This window comes from Dendrobates tinctorius, unplaced genomic scaffold (genome assembly GCF_039654945.1).
Source record: "Dendrobates tinctorius isolate UK_male_01 unplaced genomic scaffold, ASM3965494v1 ptg000010l, whole genome shotgun sequence".
NCBI classification, from domain to species: Eukaryota; Metazoa; Chordata; class Amphibia; order Anura; family Dendrobatidae; genus Dendrobates; species Dendrobates tinctorius.
The window spans coordinates 9,159,000-9,177,800 of record NW_027361678.1 but is presented as its reverse complement, the minus strand read 5'-3'; the positions used below and the strand labels follow the sequence as shown (position 1 = coordinate 9,177,800).

The following is an 18,801-nucleotide window of genomic DNA, read 5'->3' as shown; positions in this document are numbered from 1 at the left end:
TTGCTGGAGAAACTAGAAACAGTTCCCTAAATTTGTAGCCGAGCTGGAAGAAGTGACTTGCAGAAAGCAGGCAGAATCAGATTATTTACAAGTAGTACAAGCAAAAAATAAAAAAAAATCCATACGCATTGCTGAATACATGTAGTAATTATAGTGCTTTGCACCTACGATGAGCACAAGCTGCTTTGGTGGCAGATTGTTTTGTATGTACAAAATATGCAAATAGGGCACAGTTCATGTAGTGTGAGAGTTTTTGCACCATGTACTAAGTATGCTAGTTAGACACCAAGAAGTAAAAACAGTCTTGATGCAAGTAAAAAAAAAAAAAAAAAGTCAATCTGCCGTTTTAGGTGAACTTAGTCTCATGGCCACTGATGCCAAGGATGGCATTGATTTGCTTGCCAAAACCCTCTGATCATTTGGTACTGTATGAGACTTTAGTCCAAATGGTGTGAGCTTGGGCATTGGTCTCCAAAACACATCTGAGGTTGCTGGTTTTTCAGTCTTCTCATAAGCCGATACAAACGCAGGAGGTCCTACATCAGGCAGAGAATGTCCCTGTCTGGCACCCGCTTCAAAAGCGCCAAAACCGGCCTCCTGATTAGACTTGCTGTTATCCGGGATCTCGCCCTCTTCTAACTGCATAAAAAAAGGACTAAAGGATACGCTTTTTACTTTTGCTTCTGGCCCTTCCTTGCATCTACCTAAAGAGAAGGGTGACAAATCTCCATCTGCACATTTACTTGTGCTGCTACGGGATGCTGTATTCGATCCTGGAAAATCAGAGACCGAATCCAAATTATCCGAATCGTTGTTTATCTGCTGATTGAGAAATGCAATTTCATTCAGAAGCGATGTGAGGGTTTCATCCACTTCTTCTGGATCCCCCAATGTATCGGATAATTCGCTCAGGTCTAAACCTGACTCGTCGATTGCAGAAGTTAATTTTTTCAGTTCTAGATCGAGTCCAGAATCTCGGATTTCGTCATTTGTTTTACTAAGGGCGTCATTACTTGAACTGACAATTTTACATTGCAAGGAGGCGCCGGTACTACTGATGTCATTTTCCTGGGATGAATTTTCAAGACTTGAATACAGATTACAGCTTTTGCTTGTTATTTCGGTAAGACTTTCTTCCACTTTGTCCATATGAATAGAAGTAGATGGTATACATGACTTGGCAGTCATAGAACTTGCCTCTTGGACTGACTCATTACCTTTCTCGGCTCTTAAAGTGAGTGCATCAGACTTGCATACCCTCTCGATATCAGGTGTGCCAATATCCAATTCCATTTCCAAGTCTGACTTGACTACTTGAGCTAAAGATGTTACGTTCACAATCTTTGGCATCATGGAGAGGTCATCCATTTCTTAAAGAAAAAAATAAAATAAATAATAATAAAATAAAAAGACATAGTTACGGCACTGATATTAATCGATAATATACAATAATTAGCAAATAGATTTTAGTCCCTTTGCCTTAGACCGCAACACCCCAGAATTTATGGCATGAGATAATACAATAGATTAATGAGCCAAAAAATAAAGTGACTGGTTTGGACTGTAGAGGAGAGGACAGACTATAAGACACACTTTTTTCCTCCAAAAATATGGGGGAAAATGGGAGGTGAGTCTTATAATCCGGATGTCCCTAATCTGGCTGTGGTGGGGAGCGGTAGCAGCGGAAAAGAGGGTCACGGGAGGCAGGAGCCGGCTGCTACGGCTAACTCCTGTGCCTGCTGCTAAAGAGAAATGAATATTCACTCCATTCCAAACCCATGGGCGTGGAATGGAGTGAATATTCATTTCTCTTTAATAGCATGCACAGTGAAGAAGCCGCAGCAGCCGGCTTCTTGCAGCTGCCCAGCGTTCCAAGTGTGTTGGCTACGTAAGGCAATGAGTATTCACTGCATTTCACTCCCATAGGCGTGGAGTGCAATGAATATTCCTTCCCTTTAGTAGTGGCACACATGAAAGCCAGGAAGCTGCAGGAATCCGGCGGCTGCGGCAGACACTGTGCTTGCTAAAGAGCAATGAATACTCACTGCCCTCCACACACAGTCTCGGCGTGGAGAACAGTGAGTATTCCGGCAGCTGTCCTCGGCGGCTTCTAAGCAGCGCATGACTTCACTGCCATGCGCTGCTTACAAGAATAAAATCAGCTGCTGGCACCAGAGCGGGACACTGCGAGGATGCGCCGGGAAAGTAAGAATTTTTTTGATAGGGATGGGGGGCCACGCATAACCAGGATAGGGATTGGGGCCATGCATACCAGGACGGAGATGGGGTCCCTGCAAACCAGGATAGGGATTGGGGCCAATCATACCAGGATAAGGATGGGGCCATGCATACCAGGATGGGGATGGGGGCATGAATACCAGGATAAGAATGGGGGGGCATATGCATACCAGAAAGGGGGCCCAATCATACCAGCATAAAGATGGGGCCAGGCATACCAGGACGGAGATGGGGATCCTGCATACCAGGATAGGGATTGGGGCCATGCATACCAGGACGGAGGTGGACGCCCTGCATACCAGGATAAAGATGGGTCCCTGCATACCAGGATGGGGGCCAATCATACTAGGATAAGGATGGGGCCATGCATACCAGGATGGGGATGGTGGCATGAATACCAGGATAAGAATAGGGGGGCGTATGCATACCAGAAAGGGGGCCCAATCATACCAGGATGGAGATGGGGATCCTGCATACCAGGATAGGGATTGGGGCCATGCATACCAGGACGGAGGTGGACGCCCTGCATACCAGGATAAAGATGGGTCCCTGCATACCAGGATGGGGGCCAATCATACTAGGATAAGGATGGGGCCATGCATACCAGGATGGGGATGGTGGCATGAATACCAGGATAAGAATAGGGGAGCGTATGCATACCAGAAAGGGGGCCCAATCATACCAGGATGGAGATGGGGATCCTGCATACCAGGATAGGGATTGGGGCCATGCATACCAGGACGGAGGTGGACGCCATGCATACCAGGATAAAGATCGGTGCCTGCATACCAGGATGGGGATGGGGGTCAATCATATCAGGATAAGGATGGGCCCATGCATATCATGAAAGAGATGGGGGCCCTGCATACCAGGATAGGGATAAGGGAGCCATGCATACCAGGATGTGGGATATTAAGTACAGAATTGACCACATTTTTTGAGTAAATTATTTTACTAATTTCCTCCTCTAAAACCTAGGTGCATCTTATGGTCCTGTGCATCTTATAGTCGGAAAAATACGGTAATTATTACATCTTTTAGCGGATAGTCTAGGCTTGGTTTGTGGACCAGTATGAGATCATGAAAACAAATTATATACCTACAAAGCCAGAAATGTTTTTTTATTTTATTTTTTTTTGTATAAAAGTGTAATTAACCCCTTCATGACCCAGCCTATTTTGACCTTAATGACCTGGCCATTTTTTGCAATTCTGACCAATGTCCCTTTATGAGGTAATAACTCTGGAACGCTTCAATGGATCCTAGCGATTCTGAGATTGTTTTTTCGTGACATATTGGGGTTCATGTTAGTGGTAAATTTAGGTCGATAATTTTTGCATTTATTTGTGAAAATATCAGAAATTTGGTGAAAATTATGAAAATTTCGCAATTTTCAAATTTTGGATTTTTATTCTGTTAACTCCTTAACCCCCAAGGGTGGTTTGCACGTTCATGACCAGGCCAATTTTTACAATTCTGACCACTGTCCCTTTATGAGGTTATAATAACTCTGGAACGCTTCCATGGATCCTGGTGATTCTGACATTGTTTTCTCGTGACATATTGTACTTCATGCTAGTGGTAAAATTTCATTCATATAACTTGCGTTTATTTGTGAAAAAAATGGAAATTTGGTGAAAATTTTGAAAATTTCACAATTTTCCAACTTTGAATTTTTATGCCCTTAAATCACAGAGCTACGGCACACAAAAAACGTAATAAGTAACATTTTCCACATGTTTACTTTACATCAGCATGATTTTGGAACCCAAATTTTTTTTCCTTAGGAAGTTATAAGGGTTAAAAGTTGACCAGCGATTTCTCATTTTTGCAACACCATTTTATTTTTACGGACCACATCACATTTGAAGCCACTTTAAGGGGTCTATATGATAGAAAATACCCAAAAGTGACCATTCTAAAAACTGCCCCCCTTAAGGTGCTCAAAACCACATTCAAGAAGTTTATTAACCCTTCAGGTGCTTCACAGGAATTTTTTTAATATTTAAAAAAAAAAAAAAATGAACATTTAACTTTTTTTTCACAAAAAAAATACTTCAGGTTCAATTTTTTTATTTTACCAAGGGTAATAGAAGAAGTTGGACTGCAAAAGTTATTGTGCAGTTTGTCCTGAGTACGCTGATACCTGATATGTGGGGGGGAACTACTGTTTCGACACATGGCAGAGCTCAGAAGGGAAGGAGCGTCGTTTGACTTTTTCAATGCAAAATTGGCTCGAATTCAGATCGGACGCCATGTCACGTTTGGAGAGCCCCTGATGTACCTAAACAGTGGAAAACCTGCACAAGTGACCCCATTTTGGAAACTAGATCCCCCAAGGAACTTATCTAGATATGTGGTGAGCACTTTCAACCCCCCAGTGCTTCACAGAAGTTTAACACGCCTGGGCGTGAAAATAATAAAAAAAAATGTAATCGCATTTTTTCCTCAAACAATCTTTTAGTCACCAATTTTTTATTTTCCCAAGGGTACCAGGAGAAATTGGACCCCAAAAGTTGTTGTCCAATTTGTCCTGAGTACGCTGATACCCCATATGTGAGAGAAAACTACTGTATGGGCACACGTCGGGGCTCGGAAGGGAAGTAGTGACGTTTTGGAATGCAGACTTTGATGGAATGGTCTGCGGGTGTCATGTTGGTTTTGGAGAGCCCCTGATGAACCTAAACAGTGGAAACCCCCCACAAGTGGCCCCATTTTGGAAACAAGACCCCCTAAGGAACTTATCTAGATGTGTGTTGAGCACTTTGAGTCCCCCAGTGCTTCACAGAAGTTTATAACGACCGGGCTGAAAATAAATTTTTTTTTCAACAAACATGATCTTTTAGTCCCCATTTTGTTTATTTTCCCAAGGGTACAAGGAGAAATTGGACCCCAAAAGTTGTTGTCCAATTTGTCCTGAGTATGCTGATACCTTATATGTGGGAGAAAACTACTGTATGGGCACACATCGGGGCTCGGAAAGGAAGTAGTGATGTTTTGGAATGCAGACTTTGATGGAATGGTCTGCGGGTGTCATGTGCGTTTGGAGAGCCCCTGATGTACCTAAACTATTGAAACTCCCCACAAGTGACCCCATTTTGGAAACTAGACCCCCCACGGAACTTATCTAGATGTGTGGTGAGCACTTTGAACCCCCAAGTGCTTCACAGAAGTTTATAACGCCCGGGCGTGAAAATAAAAAAAACTTTTTTTCCACAAAAATGATATTTTTGCCCCCAATTTTTTATTTTCCTAAGGGTAACATGAGAAATTGGACCCCAAAAGTTGTTTTGCAATTTGTCCTGTGTAGGCCGATACCCCATATGTGGGGGTAAAACACTGTTTGGGTGCACGGCAGAGCTTGGAAGGGAAGGAGCACCATTTGACTTTTTCAACGCAGAATTGGCTGGAATTGAGATCAGACGCCATGTTGCATTTGAAGAGCACCTGATGTGCCCAAACAGTGGAAACCCCCCAATTCTAACTCCAACCCTAACCCCAACACACCCCTAACCCTAATCTCAGCTCTAATCCTAATGGGAAAGTGGAAATATATACATTTTTTTTATTTTATTATTTTTCCCTAACTAAGGGGGTGATAACGGGGGTTTGACTTACTATTTTTGGCGGTTTTTATGCTTGGCAGCTGTCACACGTAAAAGAAGCTTTTTATTGTAAAAATAGTTTTTGCATCACCACATATTGAGAGCTATAATTTTTCCATATTTTGACCCACTGAGTCATGTGAGGTCTTATTTTTTGCAGGACGAGTTGATGCTTTTATTGGTATCATGTTCGGGCACGTGACATCTTTTGATCGCTTTTTATTCCGATTTTTGGGACGCAGAATGAACAAAAAACCAGCGTTTCATGAATTTCTTTTGGGGGGGGTGCGTTTACACCGTTCCGCGTGCTGTAAAATTGATAAAGCGGTTTTATTCTTAGGGTCAGTACGGTTACAGCGATACCTCATCTATGTCGTTTTTTATGTTTTGGCGCTTTTATGCAATGAAAACAATTTTATATAAAAAATAATTATTTTTGTATCGCTTCATTCTGCGAGCTATAACTTTTTTATTTTTTCACTGATGACGCTGTATGGCGGCTCGTTTTTTTGCGGGACCATGCATATTTATATGCGTCTTTTTGATCGCGCGTTATTGCACTTTGTTCGGCGGTATGATAATAAATCATTATTTTTTGCTTCGTTTTTTATTTTTATTTTTAAAGGGGTTCGCTAAAGGGGTTAACTAATGGGACAGTTTTATAGGGCGGGTCGTTACGGACGCGGCAATACCAAATATGTGTACTTTTATTGTTTTGTTTTTTTTTTATTTCCAAAAAATGAATTTATTAGGGAATATATACATTTTTTTTAATTTATTTAGCGATTTATTTTAAATTATTTTTACACTTTTTTTTTTTTTAACTTTATTACATTGTCCCAGGTGGGACATCACTATCATGTGACAGATCAGCGATCTGTCACAGGCACTGCTGCAGGCTTCCTCCTTGCCTGCGCTTTGCAGGCACTGAGGAAGCCATCTTCCTGCAGGCCCCCGAAGGTCCCCGTCGCCATCTTGGATCTGGGGACCTGCAGGGATGGAGCCCCCAGCAGCAGCGCTGCACATTGCGCTGCTGTGGGGGGCTCAGGGAAGCACGGAGGGAGCCCCCTCCCTGCCGATGCTTTCCTTTAACCCCCGTTACACCGCGATCGTGTTTACACATTGTGCCGGGTGTCAGCTTTGATAATCAGCTGACACGTGGGCGCCGCTGATCACTGTGACGTACTATCTCGTCCCTGGGAATTAAGTCCCAGGGCACATGGACGGGATAGTACGTCACATGACAGAAAGGGGTTAAACCAGAGAGTTATGTGACACAAAATAGTTACTAAATAACATTTCCCACATGTCTACTTTACATCAGCACAATTTTGGAAACAATTTTTTTTTTGTTAGGAAGTTATAAGGGTTAAAAGTTGACCAGTGATTTCTCATTTCTTACAACAAAATTTACAAAACCATTTTTTTTTTTTTTTTTTAGAGACCACCTCACATTTGAAGTCACTTTGAGGGGTCTTTATGGCAGAAACTACCCAAAAGTGACACCATTCTAAAAACTGCACCCCTCAAGCTACTCAAAACTACATTCAAGAAGATTATTAACCCTTCAGGTGCTTCACGGGAACTAAAGCAACGTGGAAGGAAAAAAAGGACATTTTAATTTTTCCAACAAAAATTTTCTTTTAGCATCAATTTTTTCATTTTCACATGGGTAGCAGGATAAAATGGATCCTAAAATTTGTTGGGCAATTTCTCCTGAGTACATCGATACCTCATATGTGGTCATAAACCACTGTTTGAGCGCACGGCAGGGCTCAGAAGGGAAGGAGCGCCATTTGACTTTTTGAATGGAAAATATGCTGGAATATTTAGCGGTTGCCATGTCGCGTTTGGAGAGTTCCTGTGTGCCTAAACATTGGAGCCACCCCACAAGTGACCCCATTTTGGAAACTAGACCCTCCAAGGAACTTATCTAGATGCATAGTGAGTACTTTGAACCCCCAGGTGCTTCACAAATTGATCCGTAAAAAAAAAAAATTACTTTTTTTTCACAAAAATTTTCTTTTAGCCTCAGTTTTTTCATTTTCACATGGGCAACAGGGTAAAATGGATCCTTAAATTTGTTGGGCAATTTCTCGATACCTCATATGTGGTCATAAACTACTGTTTGGGCGCATGGCAGGGTCCTAAAGGGAAGGAGAGCCATTTGACTTTTTGAATGGAAAATTAGCTCCAATCGTTATCGGACACCATGTCGCGTTTGGAGAGCCCTTGTGTGCCTAAACAGTGAAAACCCCCCACAAGTGACACCATTTTGGAATCTAGACCCCTTAAGGAACTTATCTAAATGTGTAGTGAGCACTTTGAACCCCCAAGTGCTTCACAAAAGTTTATAACGCAGAGCAGTGAAAATAAAAATAATTTTTTTTTCCCTCAAAAATGATTTTTTAGCACGCTATTTTTTATTTTCACATGGCTAACAGGATAAATTGAACCCCAAAAGTTGTTGCCCAGTTTGTCCTGAGTACGCTAGTACCCCATATGTGGGGGGGGGGGGACCACTGTTTGGGCGCACGGCAGGGCTCAGAAGGGAAGGAGCGCCATTTGACTTTTTGAAATGAAAATTAGCTCCAATCGTTAGCGGACACCATGTCGTGTTTGGAGAGCCCCTGTGTGCCTAAACTTTGGAGCTCCCCCACAAATGACCCCATTTTGGAAACTAGACCTCGTAAGGAACTTATCAAGATGCATAGTGAGCACTTTGAACCCCCAGGTGCTTCACAGAAGTTTATAACGCAGAGCCGTGAAAATAAAAAATATATTTTTTTCCTCAAAAAATTATTTTTAGTCCGCAATTTATTTTCACAAGGGTACCAGGAGAAATTGGACCCCAAAGGTTGTTGTACAGTTTGTCCTGAGTACACTGGTACCCCATATGTGGGGGGGACCCACTGTTCAGGCACAAGTCGGGGCTCGGAAGGGAAGTAGTGACGTTTGAAATGCAGACATTGATGGAATGGTCTGCGGTCGTCGTTACGTTTGCAGAGCCCCTGATGTGCCTAAACAGTGGAAACCCCCAACAAGTGACCCCATTTTGGAAACTAGACCTTCCAAGGAACTTATCTAGATGTCTGTTGAGCACTTTGAACCCCTAAGTGCTTCACAGAAGTTTATAACGCAGAGACGTGAAAATAAAAAAAAAAAATCATTTTTTTTTTCCACAAAAAAGGAGATTTTTGTGTACTCACCGTAAAATCTCTTTCTCTTAGCCTTTAATTGGGGGACACAGAACCTTGGGTGTTATGCTGCTGTCCACTAGGAGGCGACACTATGCATAATCTGAAAAAAGATTAACTTTGGCTCCTCCTCTGCAGTATACACCCCTGGACGGCGTCAGCCTTCTCCAGTTTTGTGCCAAAGCATAAGGAGGAACGTAACCAAATAACATAACCATGCCTGTAAGAAGGCTACTATGTACGACCTCAAGAACAATATGAGAACTCAACAGGAAACAACGGCCCGTAAGGGCAACAGGGTGGGAGCTGTGTCCCCCAATTAAAGGCTAAGAGAAAGAGATTTTACGGTGAGTACACAAAAATCTCCTTTACTCTGTCGCCTAATTGGGGGACACAGAACCTTGGGACGTCCTAAAGCAGTCCCTGGGTGGGAAGCAGTGGACGAATATTGTGCTGACAGTCCCCTAGACTTGGGGTACTGCCGCCTGCAGAACCAGTCTACCCAGGCTCGCATCCGCTGAGGACTGGGTATGAACACTGTAGTGTTTCGTAAACGTGTGTAGGCTAGTCCAAGTGGCCGCCTTGCACACTTGTTGTGCCGAAGCCTGATGCCGAATGGCCCAGGAGGCCCCTACTGCCCGTGTAGAGTGTGCCGTGATACCGGCCGGAAGAGGGGAACTGTTAAGTCGGTAGGCCTCATGTATGGTGGACTTGATCCACCTGGCAAGGGTAGCCTTGGAAGCCGGCAACCCCTTGCGACTACCTTCCGTAAGAATGAAGAGGGAATCAGATTTCCGGAAAGGTGCAGTCCTGGACACGTAAATCCGCAATGCCCTGACTAGGTCAAGCGTATGCAGAGCCTTCTCCACTCTATGTACCGGAACCGGGCAAAGGGAAGGCAGTGAAATCTCTTCGTTAAGGTGAAAGTTGGACACAACCTTCGGAAGGAAGGATGGTACCGTGCGGAGAACCACCTTGTCCTGGTGAAAGGCTAGGAAAGGTCGTCTGCAGGAAAGTGCTGACAATTCCGACACTCTGCGTAACGAGGTGATAGCCACTAGAAAAACCACTTTTTGAGACAGAATGGAGAGTGGAACTTCTCTAAGAGGTTCGAAGGGTGGAGCTTGCAATGCTGTCAGGACCAGATTGAGGTCCCACGTATCCATCGGACGTTTGTAGGGAGGAACCAATCGGGAAACTCCCTGGATGAAAGTCCTTACTTGCGGTTTAATAGCAATGCGCTTTTGAAAAAGGACTGAAAGCGCCGACACCTGACTCTTAAGCGAACTTAAGGATAGCTTGGCATCTAGGCCCGATTGAAGAAAACCTAGTACCTTCGGGAGGTAATAAGGGAGTGGGACTTGTCCATGAGATTCGCACCAAGAAAAGAAGGCTCTCCAGGTACGATAATAGAGCTTGGCAGAGGCAGGCTTCCTTGCCCTGATCATAGTTGCAATGACTGCCGGTGAAAAACCTGCCTGGGTTAGAATCCAGGTTTCAAGGGCCATGCCGTCAAATTGAGGGCCCCTGAATTCTGGTGGAAGAACGGACCTTGAGACAGAAGGTCGTGGCGGTCGGGTAGACGCCAGGGGGCGTCTGCCGTAAGTTGGACGATGTCGGCGTACCAAGTACGTCTGGGCCAGTCTGGCGCGATGAGGATGGTCGGAACTCCCTCTTGCTTGACCTTCCTCACGACCCTGGCTATTAGGGGGAGGGGTGGAAAGATGTACAGGAGTCAGAACTGGGACCAGTCCTGGACCAGGGCATCCGCTCCGAGCGACCGCGGGTCGCGTGTCCTGGCCATGAAATTGGGAACCTTGGCATTGAGATGGGATGCCATTAGGTCCACATCCGGGGTTCCCCATCATTGACAGATCTGGTAAAAAATCTCGGGATGGAGAGACCACTCCCCCGAGTCCATTCCTTGCCTGCTGAGGAAGTCGGCTTCCCAGTTTTCTACACCCGGAATGTGTACCACAGAAAGAACCGACCTTGTGTCTTCCGCCCAGCGAAGGATATGAGCCACTTCTCTCATTGCCTGGGTGCTGCGGGTCCCGCCTTGGTGATTCACGTATGCCACAGCCGTGGCATTGTCCGACTGTATCCGTATGTGCGAGGCTGCAAGCAAGTGATGAAAGGCTCTCAGTGCCAAGAGAATGGCCCTGATTTCCAGAACATTGATGGGCAATGTCACTTCCCTCGGTGACCACTTGCCCTGTGCCCTGTGATGTAGGTGTACCGCCCCCCAGCCTGTCAGGCTTGCATCGGTAGTCAGGATCTTCCATTGTCCTGAGAGGAATGGCTTCCCTCGTGTAAGCGAGGTTGGTTTGAGCCACCAGTGCAGGGACCTCCTGGTCGATGACGTCAACCTGAACTCCCTGTCGAGGGAGAAGGGGTTCCTGTCCCAAGATCTGAGTATGGCTAGCTGAAGGACCCTGAGGTGAAACTGGGCAAATGGCACTGCCTCTATTGCTGCTGCCATCCTGCCGAGGATTCTCATGGCAAACCGGAGAGATCGAGGAGGACTGCGAAGGAGTGTGCGAACTCCCAGACGGATGGCCAGTGTCTTGTCCTTGGGAAGGAGCACCAGGCCCCTGGTGGTGTCGAATACCATTCCCAGGAATGTTAGAGTCCGAGTTGGGATGGTCGACGATTTCTGTAGGTTGACTAGCCATCCCAGGCGACTCAGAGTGTCTAGAGTGATTGAGACACTGACCTCGCAGTCTTTGAAAGTGGGAGACTTGACGAGGAGGTCGTCCAGGTACGGGACGACTAGAATGCCTCTTGAGTGCAGGACGTCCATGGTGGCCGCCATGACTTTGGTGAACGTTCTTGGAGCCGTGGCGAGTCCGAACGGAAGGGCGACAAACGTAGTGGTTTTGGTTGACCGCGAACCTGAGAAACCTTTGGTGGGCGGGAGCAATTGGTATGTGGAGATACGCATCCTGTATGTCTATGGAGGCGAGGAATTCTCCCTGCTCCATGGATGCAACGATGGACCGGAGGGACTCCATGCGGAAATGACGGACCCGTACGTAATTGTTGAGCTGTTTTAGGTCCAGTATGGGTCGGACGCCGTCTCCTTTCTTGGGGACTACAAACAAATTTGAGTAGAATCCTCGGAATCTCTCGTTCTCGGGAACCGGCACCACAACTCCTGATTGAAGGAGAGAGGAAACCGCTTGGTGGAAGACACGAGCATTTTCTGGTGGTGTTGGAGGAACAGAAAGGAAGAACCGGTTCGGTGGAACGGAAGTGAACTCTATCTTGTATCCGGAAGACACTATTTCCCTGACCCACCTGTCTTCTGTAATAGGCAGCCAGACTTGCTGAAAGAGTAAAAGTCGGCCGCCTACTGGTGGGGTGTCTTCCGGAGGTCTCGAGTCATGATGAAGTGAAGTTCTGAGGTTTTCCTCCCTTGGGTTTCGCTTGGCCTGCTTTCGACTGCCAAGCCCTGTCCGGTCGCTGCTGCGTCCGTGGGATGTCTCTGCGTGGAGAACGGTTGCGGTTTTGCACTGGGCGCGAAACGGACCAGCCCGAGGAATTCCGAAAGGATCGGAATCGCGTCTGGTTTCTTCGTTTGAACGTGCGTTTCGGTTTTAGTTGAGGGAGAGAGGTACTCTTACCCCCGGTGGCATTGGCTATCATGGTGTCCAACTTTTCGCCGAAAAGTCTACCAGTAGAATACGGAAGTCGCGTGAGGGACTTCTTTGAGGCCGCATCCGCTTTCCATTCTCGCAGCCAGAGGATGCGTCGGATCGTGATGGCGTTTGATGCTATTCCCGCTACACCTCTGGCGGAATCCAGGGCTGCATGAATCATGTAGTCTGCTACCACTGCCATCTGGACCGCTTGGTCCGAGAGTTCAGGATTTGAAGCCTGAAGACCCTCCTGTAGTCTTTTGGCCCAAGCTAGGATGGCCTTGGCTGCCCAAACTGAAGCAAACGCAGGGCCCAGAGAGGCGCCTGCCGCTTCGAAAATAGAACGAGCCATGCGTTCTACTTGCCGGTCTGTGCGTCCCTGAGGGTTGAGCTATCCGGCAGAGAGAGTAAAGTCTGCGCTGCTAGCCTAGAAACCGGAGGGTCCACTTCAGGTGGATCTGCCCATTGTTTGGTGTCTTCCTGTGGGAAGGGGTACTTCGCTTCCAGATATTTGCGATTAGCGAATTTTTTGTCAGGCTGCGCAAACTGTTTGGTAAGTATTTTCTCAAACTCATCGTGATTAGGGAAGACCTTAGGTGGTTTTTGAACACTTTCGAAGCAAATCCTATGTTTTGGGACTTCCGGGGGCGACTCTGGAATTTTTAGCACCCGATGAATAGAAGAAATTATGTCCTCAACTAGCGCTGTATTGCTAGGGGGAGAAGGTACCACGGACCTGACCGTTTCATTATCTGAGTCGGAGTCACAGATGCCCTCCGAATCCTGTGCCTCACTAAGGTGATCCCTGGAGGGCGACCTGGGGCGGGGGTCTTCTGTGGTGGGGGATCCCTGTGGTAAATTGCACTGTCTGTCTGTGGCAGGGGACTGCCCAGGAGACCTGGAATGACGCTGTCTCTCCCTAGAGGGGAACGACCTTGTGCTATAGTGCGACTCAGGTGATCGAGACCTGTGAGTCCGCTTACGTCTGTGAGAGTCGGAAGCAGCATGTTCCTGAGACAAGCTGTCCGTTTGCTGTGTACCGTCCATAGCCGGGGTCCGATTCTGCAGAGCTTGCAGCAATGTAGCAGTTAGGTTTTCTATGGACTGTGACATAGACTGAGACATCTGAGTTGCCCATTCCGGCGTGGCCTGTGACACTGAAGCGTCAGTAGGGACTCCCTGGGGTTCTGACCCAGAGTTCTGGATGCAGACCCGGCAGTGCGGATACGTGCTGCCACTAGGGAGCGTGGCTTTGCAGGCTGTGCAGAATGCATAGAAACATTCCTGCCTGGTTCTCTTCCTTGAGCCCGGCATAGTGCACAGAGGCTGGCTATAAGGGATCGTACAGGGGTGGCTACGCAGAGGGAACCCACAGAAAGCCTTATAGGAAGTATAGATTCACAGCTGAGTAATGAGAACCCAGCTGTGAGCTTACCCCACCGGTGTGCCCCTAGGTCCAGCGCCGACAGATCCAAGTTCTGTGCCCCCCGGAGACCGCTGTGATGCTTCTCTCCTGGATCTCATTCAGAAAAAATGGCCACCGGGGCTCTGAGGAGAGGGAGGAGGGGGCGGAGAGCTGAAAAGGGCGCGCTGGGCTGTGTAAAAACGCGCCCTTTCTGCCTCAATCCGCCCCTTCTATGACACTCCAGTGTGTCATTTTGGTCATCCGGGGGGCGGGCCGGGGGGCGGGGAAAAGGCGGCGGCTTCAGCTAGGCCGAAGCCGCGGTCTAAATTTGAAGCCTGATGCCCAGGAGGGCTCCAGAGCGGCGCGGTAGTCCGGGGGGGGGGGGGGCGGATTTGTACCAGACCCCCCCAGAACGGTCGACTGGATAGCGGTGGGGGTAGCAGGGGTAGCGGTTTTTGTATGGGGGGCCCCTGAAGGGCTATGGAGCCGCTGCTGCTGCAGAGACAGGGACGCAGCAAAAGTCCTGTTTCTGCTGTGCCATCCAGTCCGCACCCTCCCCCGGCCCCCACAGGATCCCTCAGCCGGCCTGGGGTCCCTGGAAGCTGCGGAATGCTGCCTGATCTCCGACCCTACCTGAGGCGTCTCAACCTAATACCCCCTGCGGGGGATTAGGGAGGGTGCGTCTGTCACCGTCAGGGGGTCTTCATCCTCGTCTCGACCTCAACCCAGACCCCTTAAGGGTGTTGGGGAAGGAGGGGGGTCTCGACCTCGAACCAGGACCCGAGGGACTGGGGAGGGAGCGACATGGGGAAAAAAACCACCTCAACCTCAACCGGGTACCCCTAATAGGGGACCGAGGAGGGAGCCATGCCGGGAGTCTCGCTGGAGACCCACTTTTCTTCATCTGTATTTCCGTGAAAAAAGGAAAAAAACGGAAGAAAAAAGGTGTGCCTCCTTGCGACACTAAGCAAAAACTGGAGAAGGCTGACGCCGTCCAGGGGTGTATACTGCAGAGGAGGAGCCAAAGTTAATCTTTTTTCAGATTATGCATAGTGTCGCCTCCTAGTGGACAGCAGCATAACACCCAAGGTTCTGTGTCCCCCAATTAGGCGACAGAGTAATAATATTTTCGCCCCCAATTTTTTATTTTCCCAAGGGTAACAGGAGAAATTAGACCCCAAAAGTTGTTGTGCAATTTTTCCTGAGTACGCTGATACCCCGTGCCCAACGGGCACATGTCAGGGCTTGGAAGGGAGGGAGCACCGTTTGACTTTTTGAACGCAAAATTGGCTGGAATCAATGGTGGCGCCATGTCGCGTATGGAGACCCCCTGATGTGCCTAAACAGTGGAAACCACCTCAATTCTAATTCCAACCCTAACCCCAACACACCCCTAACCCCAACACATCCCTAACCCTAATCCCAACCCACCCCTAACCTTAACCCTAACCCTAATTCCAACCCAAACCCTAATTTCAACCCTAACTCCAACCCTGACCCTAACCCTAATAGAAAAAATAAATAAAAATATTTTCTTTATTTTATTAGTTGTGCCTATCTATGGGGGTGATAAAGGGGGGGTTTATTTACTTTTTATTTTATTTTGATCACTGTGAGAGTTTCATAGTGATCAAAATGAATGAATGGAATCTGCAGCCGGCAGATTCGATCGGGCGCACTGCGCATGCGCCTGCCATTTTCCAAGAACCGCGGGACACCAGGAGCCATAGCGGCACTCGGAAGGTAACGGGGGGTGGGCGGGGTGATCGGAGGCTGGAGGGGAGCGAAGGGAAGGGGAGGGGGGGGGCGATTATGACGGCGGCTGCCGATCGGTGCCGTCAGTGGGGGGGTCGGATCCATGTATCCAGCCATGTCCGATGCTATTTCAGCATCGGCCATGGCTGGTTTGTAATATTTCATCAATTTTCATTGATGAAATATTACTATCGCTCTGATTGGCTGTTTCACTTTTAACAGCCAAGCAGAGCGATTGTAGCCACGTGGAGGCGAAGCCACGCCCCCTGTGGTGAAGTACAAAGCCCCCTGTATCTGGGTGTCGGGTGACCTTTCATTGACCCCGGTCACCCGACCAGCAGGGGGGCTTTAAAGTCATGACACAGCATATGCGTCATTGGTCAGATTGGCACCAACTTTCATGACGCATACGCTGTGTCACAGGTCGGGAACGGGTTAAAAGCAATGAAACTTAGCTAGAGTGGTAAATGATTCATTCATGGCCGAGATTTGAATATCTGACTATGTGGTGGCAAAGACAGCGGAAAAAGCTTGACACCGTACATTTCTGTAACGCCTATAGAAGTGAATGGAAACAGAGCAGCTGAGCAGTGCTAAACAAACACTGACATAAAAAAAAATCACGTACCGGACACTGAGAAAGTAGGAGTAAGTGTGGAAAGGTCACTGGGCACGGCAGATAAGGAGATAGGGAAGGGGCTGTGTCCAACAATATCTTTTAATTGTGTTGTACTTGGAAGCTGAATTACCGCAGAAGCCATTCCTAGAAAAAGGTAATGAATAAGAATGTTAGCCTACAAAGTAAATGATTTGGGCGACTTTTGACTCCCATAAGAATGGCATTGAAATCTGCAGAGAAAAATAAACAAATTACAAAGTTTTACCAGACTTGACTTGTGCAGGACTTAGATCTTCTTTTATGAGTGTCTGAGGAATCCCACCGAGCTGCCCTGCTACTAGATTATGTTCCACTTGTGCTGTTGGTGCCATCAGTGTATGAGAAGGTGGTAAAGAAACACCAGGCAGATGATTTCCTGCAAAAAAAAAAAATATATATTTTTTTCTTTAGTTCATTAATGGCTTAGACTGAATCCATATTTTGCTGTTGTGAGTTCATTTTTTCCTTCACCACGAGGTCTGATGAACTCCCTCTTCTGGCGAAGGAAGGTAGTGAGGCTGATTACCAAACAGCTGAGCAGGTAGATGATGACTGGGTCACAGGAACTGATGACTGGATATAAGGCAGCCGACGCCCTGCTGCCTTGCCGGTGACTTTCCTGCTGGATTCTTGGAGACCAGTCTGATTTCTGCTTCTCAAAGCTAAGTTTTGCTCTGTCTTTTGTACACTTTAGTTCTGGGTTTTTTTGCCTTGTTTTTTGGAGTTCAGCCATCCCCGACCAGGGGTGAGCTGAATTCCATTTTTGTCTCTGATCTGTTGATCTCTAGCTCTGTCTTCAGAATATACCTGAGTGCTGATATAGTCTTTTTGAAGCCTAGCGACTTCAGGGCCTGTTTTTCCTATCAGTCTGTTGGTTCATTTTTGGATAGGGTTTTTGCGGATTGCAGACAGCAGCTTTTCTATCATGTCCTGTTTAGTTAGCTTGGGCCCCATCATTTGCTCAACCTATCTATCTGTGTTAGTGTTTTTCATCTTGCTTCACAGTCATTATATGTTGGGGGCTGCCTATTGCTTTGGGGTCTGCTCTGGGGCAGTTTAGATTTCCCCTTTCTGTCTTTAGGCTAATTTAGTTCTCCGGCTGTGATCGAGGGGTCTAGGGCACCGTAGGAACCCCCCACGGCTACTGCTAGTTGTTGTGGATAGGTTCAGGGGTCTGCAATCCGATAGCTTCCAACTTCTCTGGTTTTCTGAACTTAGCTATTATTTTTGTTTTTTCCTCCTTCGGTGACTCATCCATAACATTTTGCATTCTTATATTGATTAATGAGGTTGTCCAGGACCTTTTTTTTTTTTTTTTTTTTACTATGGGCATAGAAATTAACATGCAGGTAATTGTTAAAAGAGGCAATTACCTGCCTGTTATACCCAGCGTCAGCTCAGAGCAGTCACTGACCACTCCTGCCACGATTCAGCTGCTCAATGTCAACAGAATAATTCCCACAAATGGGGGAAGGCTGCAATTCATAGGGGAAAACGTCAAGGAAAGTCAGAAAAAAAAAACAAACAGAAAAATAGAAATACCGTACTAAGCCCAGGTAAAATATATATATTTTATAGTAATAAATTAGAAGACACGAAAATTGTTTAAATTATATATATGCAGAAAAAAGGGAGATGAAAAACAAGAATAGCCACCGGTGTAAGGCTAAACAGGTAAAACGAAATCCAAAATATACAGCGAAAAAATCAATCAATAGTGCGTATTATAATCCAGTGAAAAAATTATATATGATTCAGCAATAAAGTTCTGTGCAAAAGATATTACTCAGAGATTTCATCAGAAAGTAAAAAAATATTTAAATATAATTATAAATGCCAGATGAAGTGCTGTGCACAATATGCAGAGTTAGAGAATAAAGTCCAATGCAAGTAAATTAAGTAAACATGAACAGAATATAAGGTGAAAGTGCTGTGCTGGGCTGACTAGTCAATAAATCCTACATAGGTAGATTAGCATACGGACAATATAAGGTGCATGTGCTGTGCTAAACAACATGGACACTAAATCTTGGACAAATAAATAGGCATGGCATTTATACAAGGTGCAAATGCACACAAACCTAAATGGATGGTCAAACACATGACAGCAAGGGACCCCAACGCACGTTTTGCGTGTGGCCTCTTCAATGGGGGAATAATGTACTCCGTTTAGGTTTTTTCAATGTCAACAGAGCAGCTCTTCCTCTTCCAGGTTGCTGTGTCGACAGAGCGTGACTGCCGGCGTCACTCTAATTGACTGCGGCCTATCTACTGGGAATCAGCCAGTCATTCAGCAAGACGT

The 18,801-nt window shown here is 46.5% G+C and overlaps 1 protein-coding gene across 7 annotated transcripts in view; it reads right to left on the bottom strand.

Annotated features, from left to right (window-relative positions):
• Nucleotides 1-290: 290 nt before the first annotated feature.
• MGA (MAX dimerization protein MGA) overlaps nucleotides 291-18,801 on the bottom strand; it is a 242,418-nt gene continuing 223,907 nt past the window's right edge. For all 7 annotated transcript variants that reach the window (XM_073586415.1, XM_073586424.1, XM_073586433.1 and 4 more), the window contains 3 exons: nucleotides 16,726-16,875; nucleotides 16,470-16,604; nucleotides 291-1,370 (listed from right to left, as the gene is read on the bottom strand). In XM_073586415.1, the coding sequence (XP_073442516.1) occupies nucleotides 334-1,370; nucleotides 16,470-16,604; nucleotides 16,726-16,875 (1,322 nt within the window). In that variant the 3' untranslated portion in view covers nucleotides 291-333. The remainder of the gene's footprint in view (nucleotides 1,371-16,469; nucleotides 16,605-16,725; nucleotides 16,876-18,801) is intronic.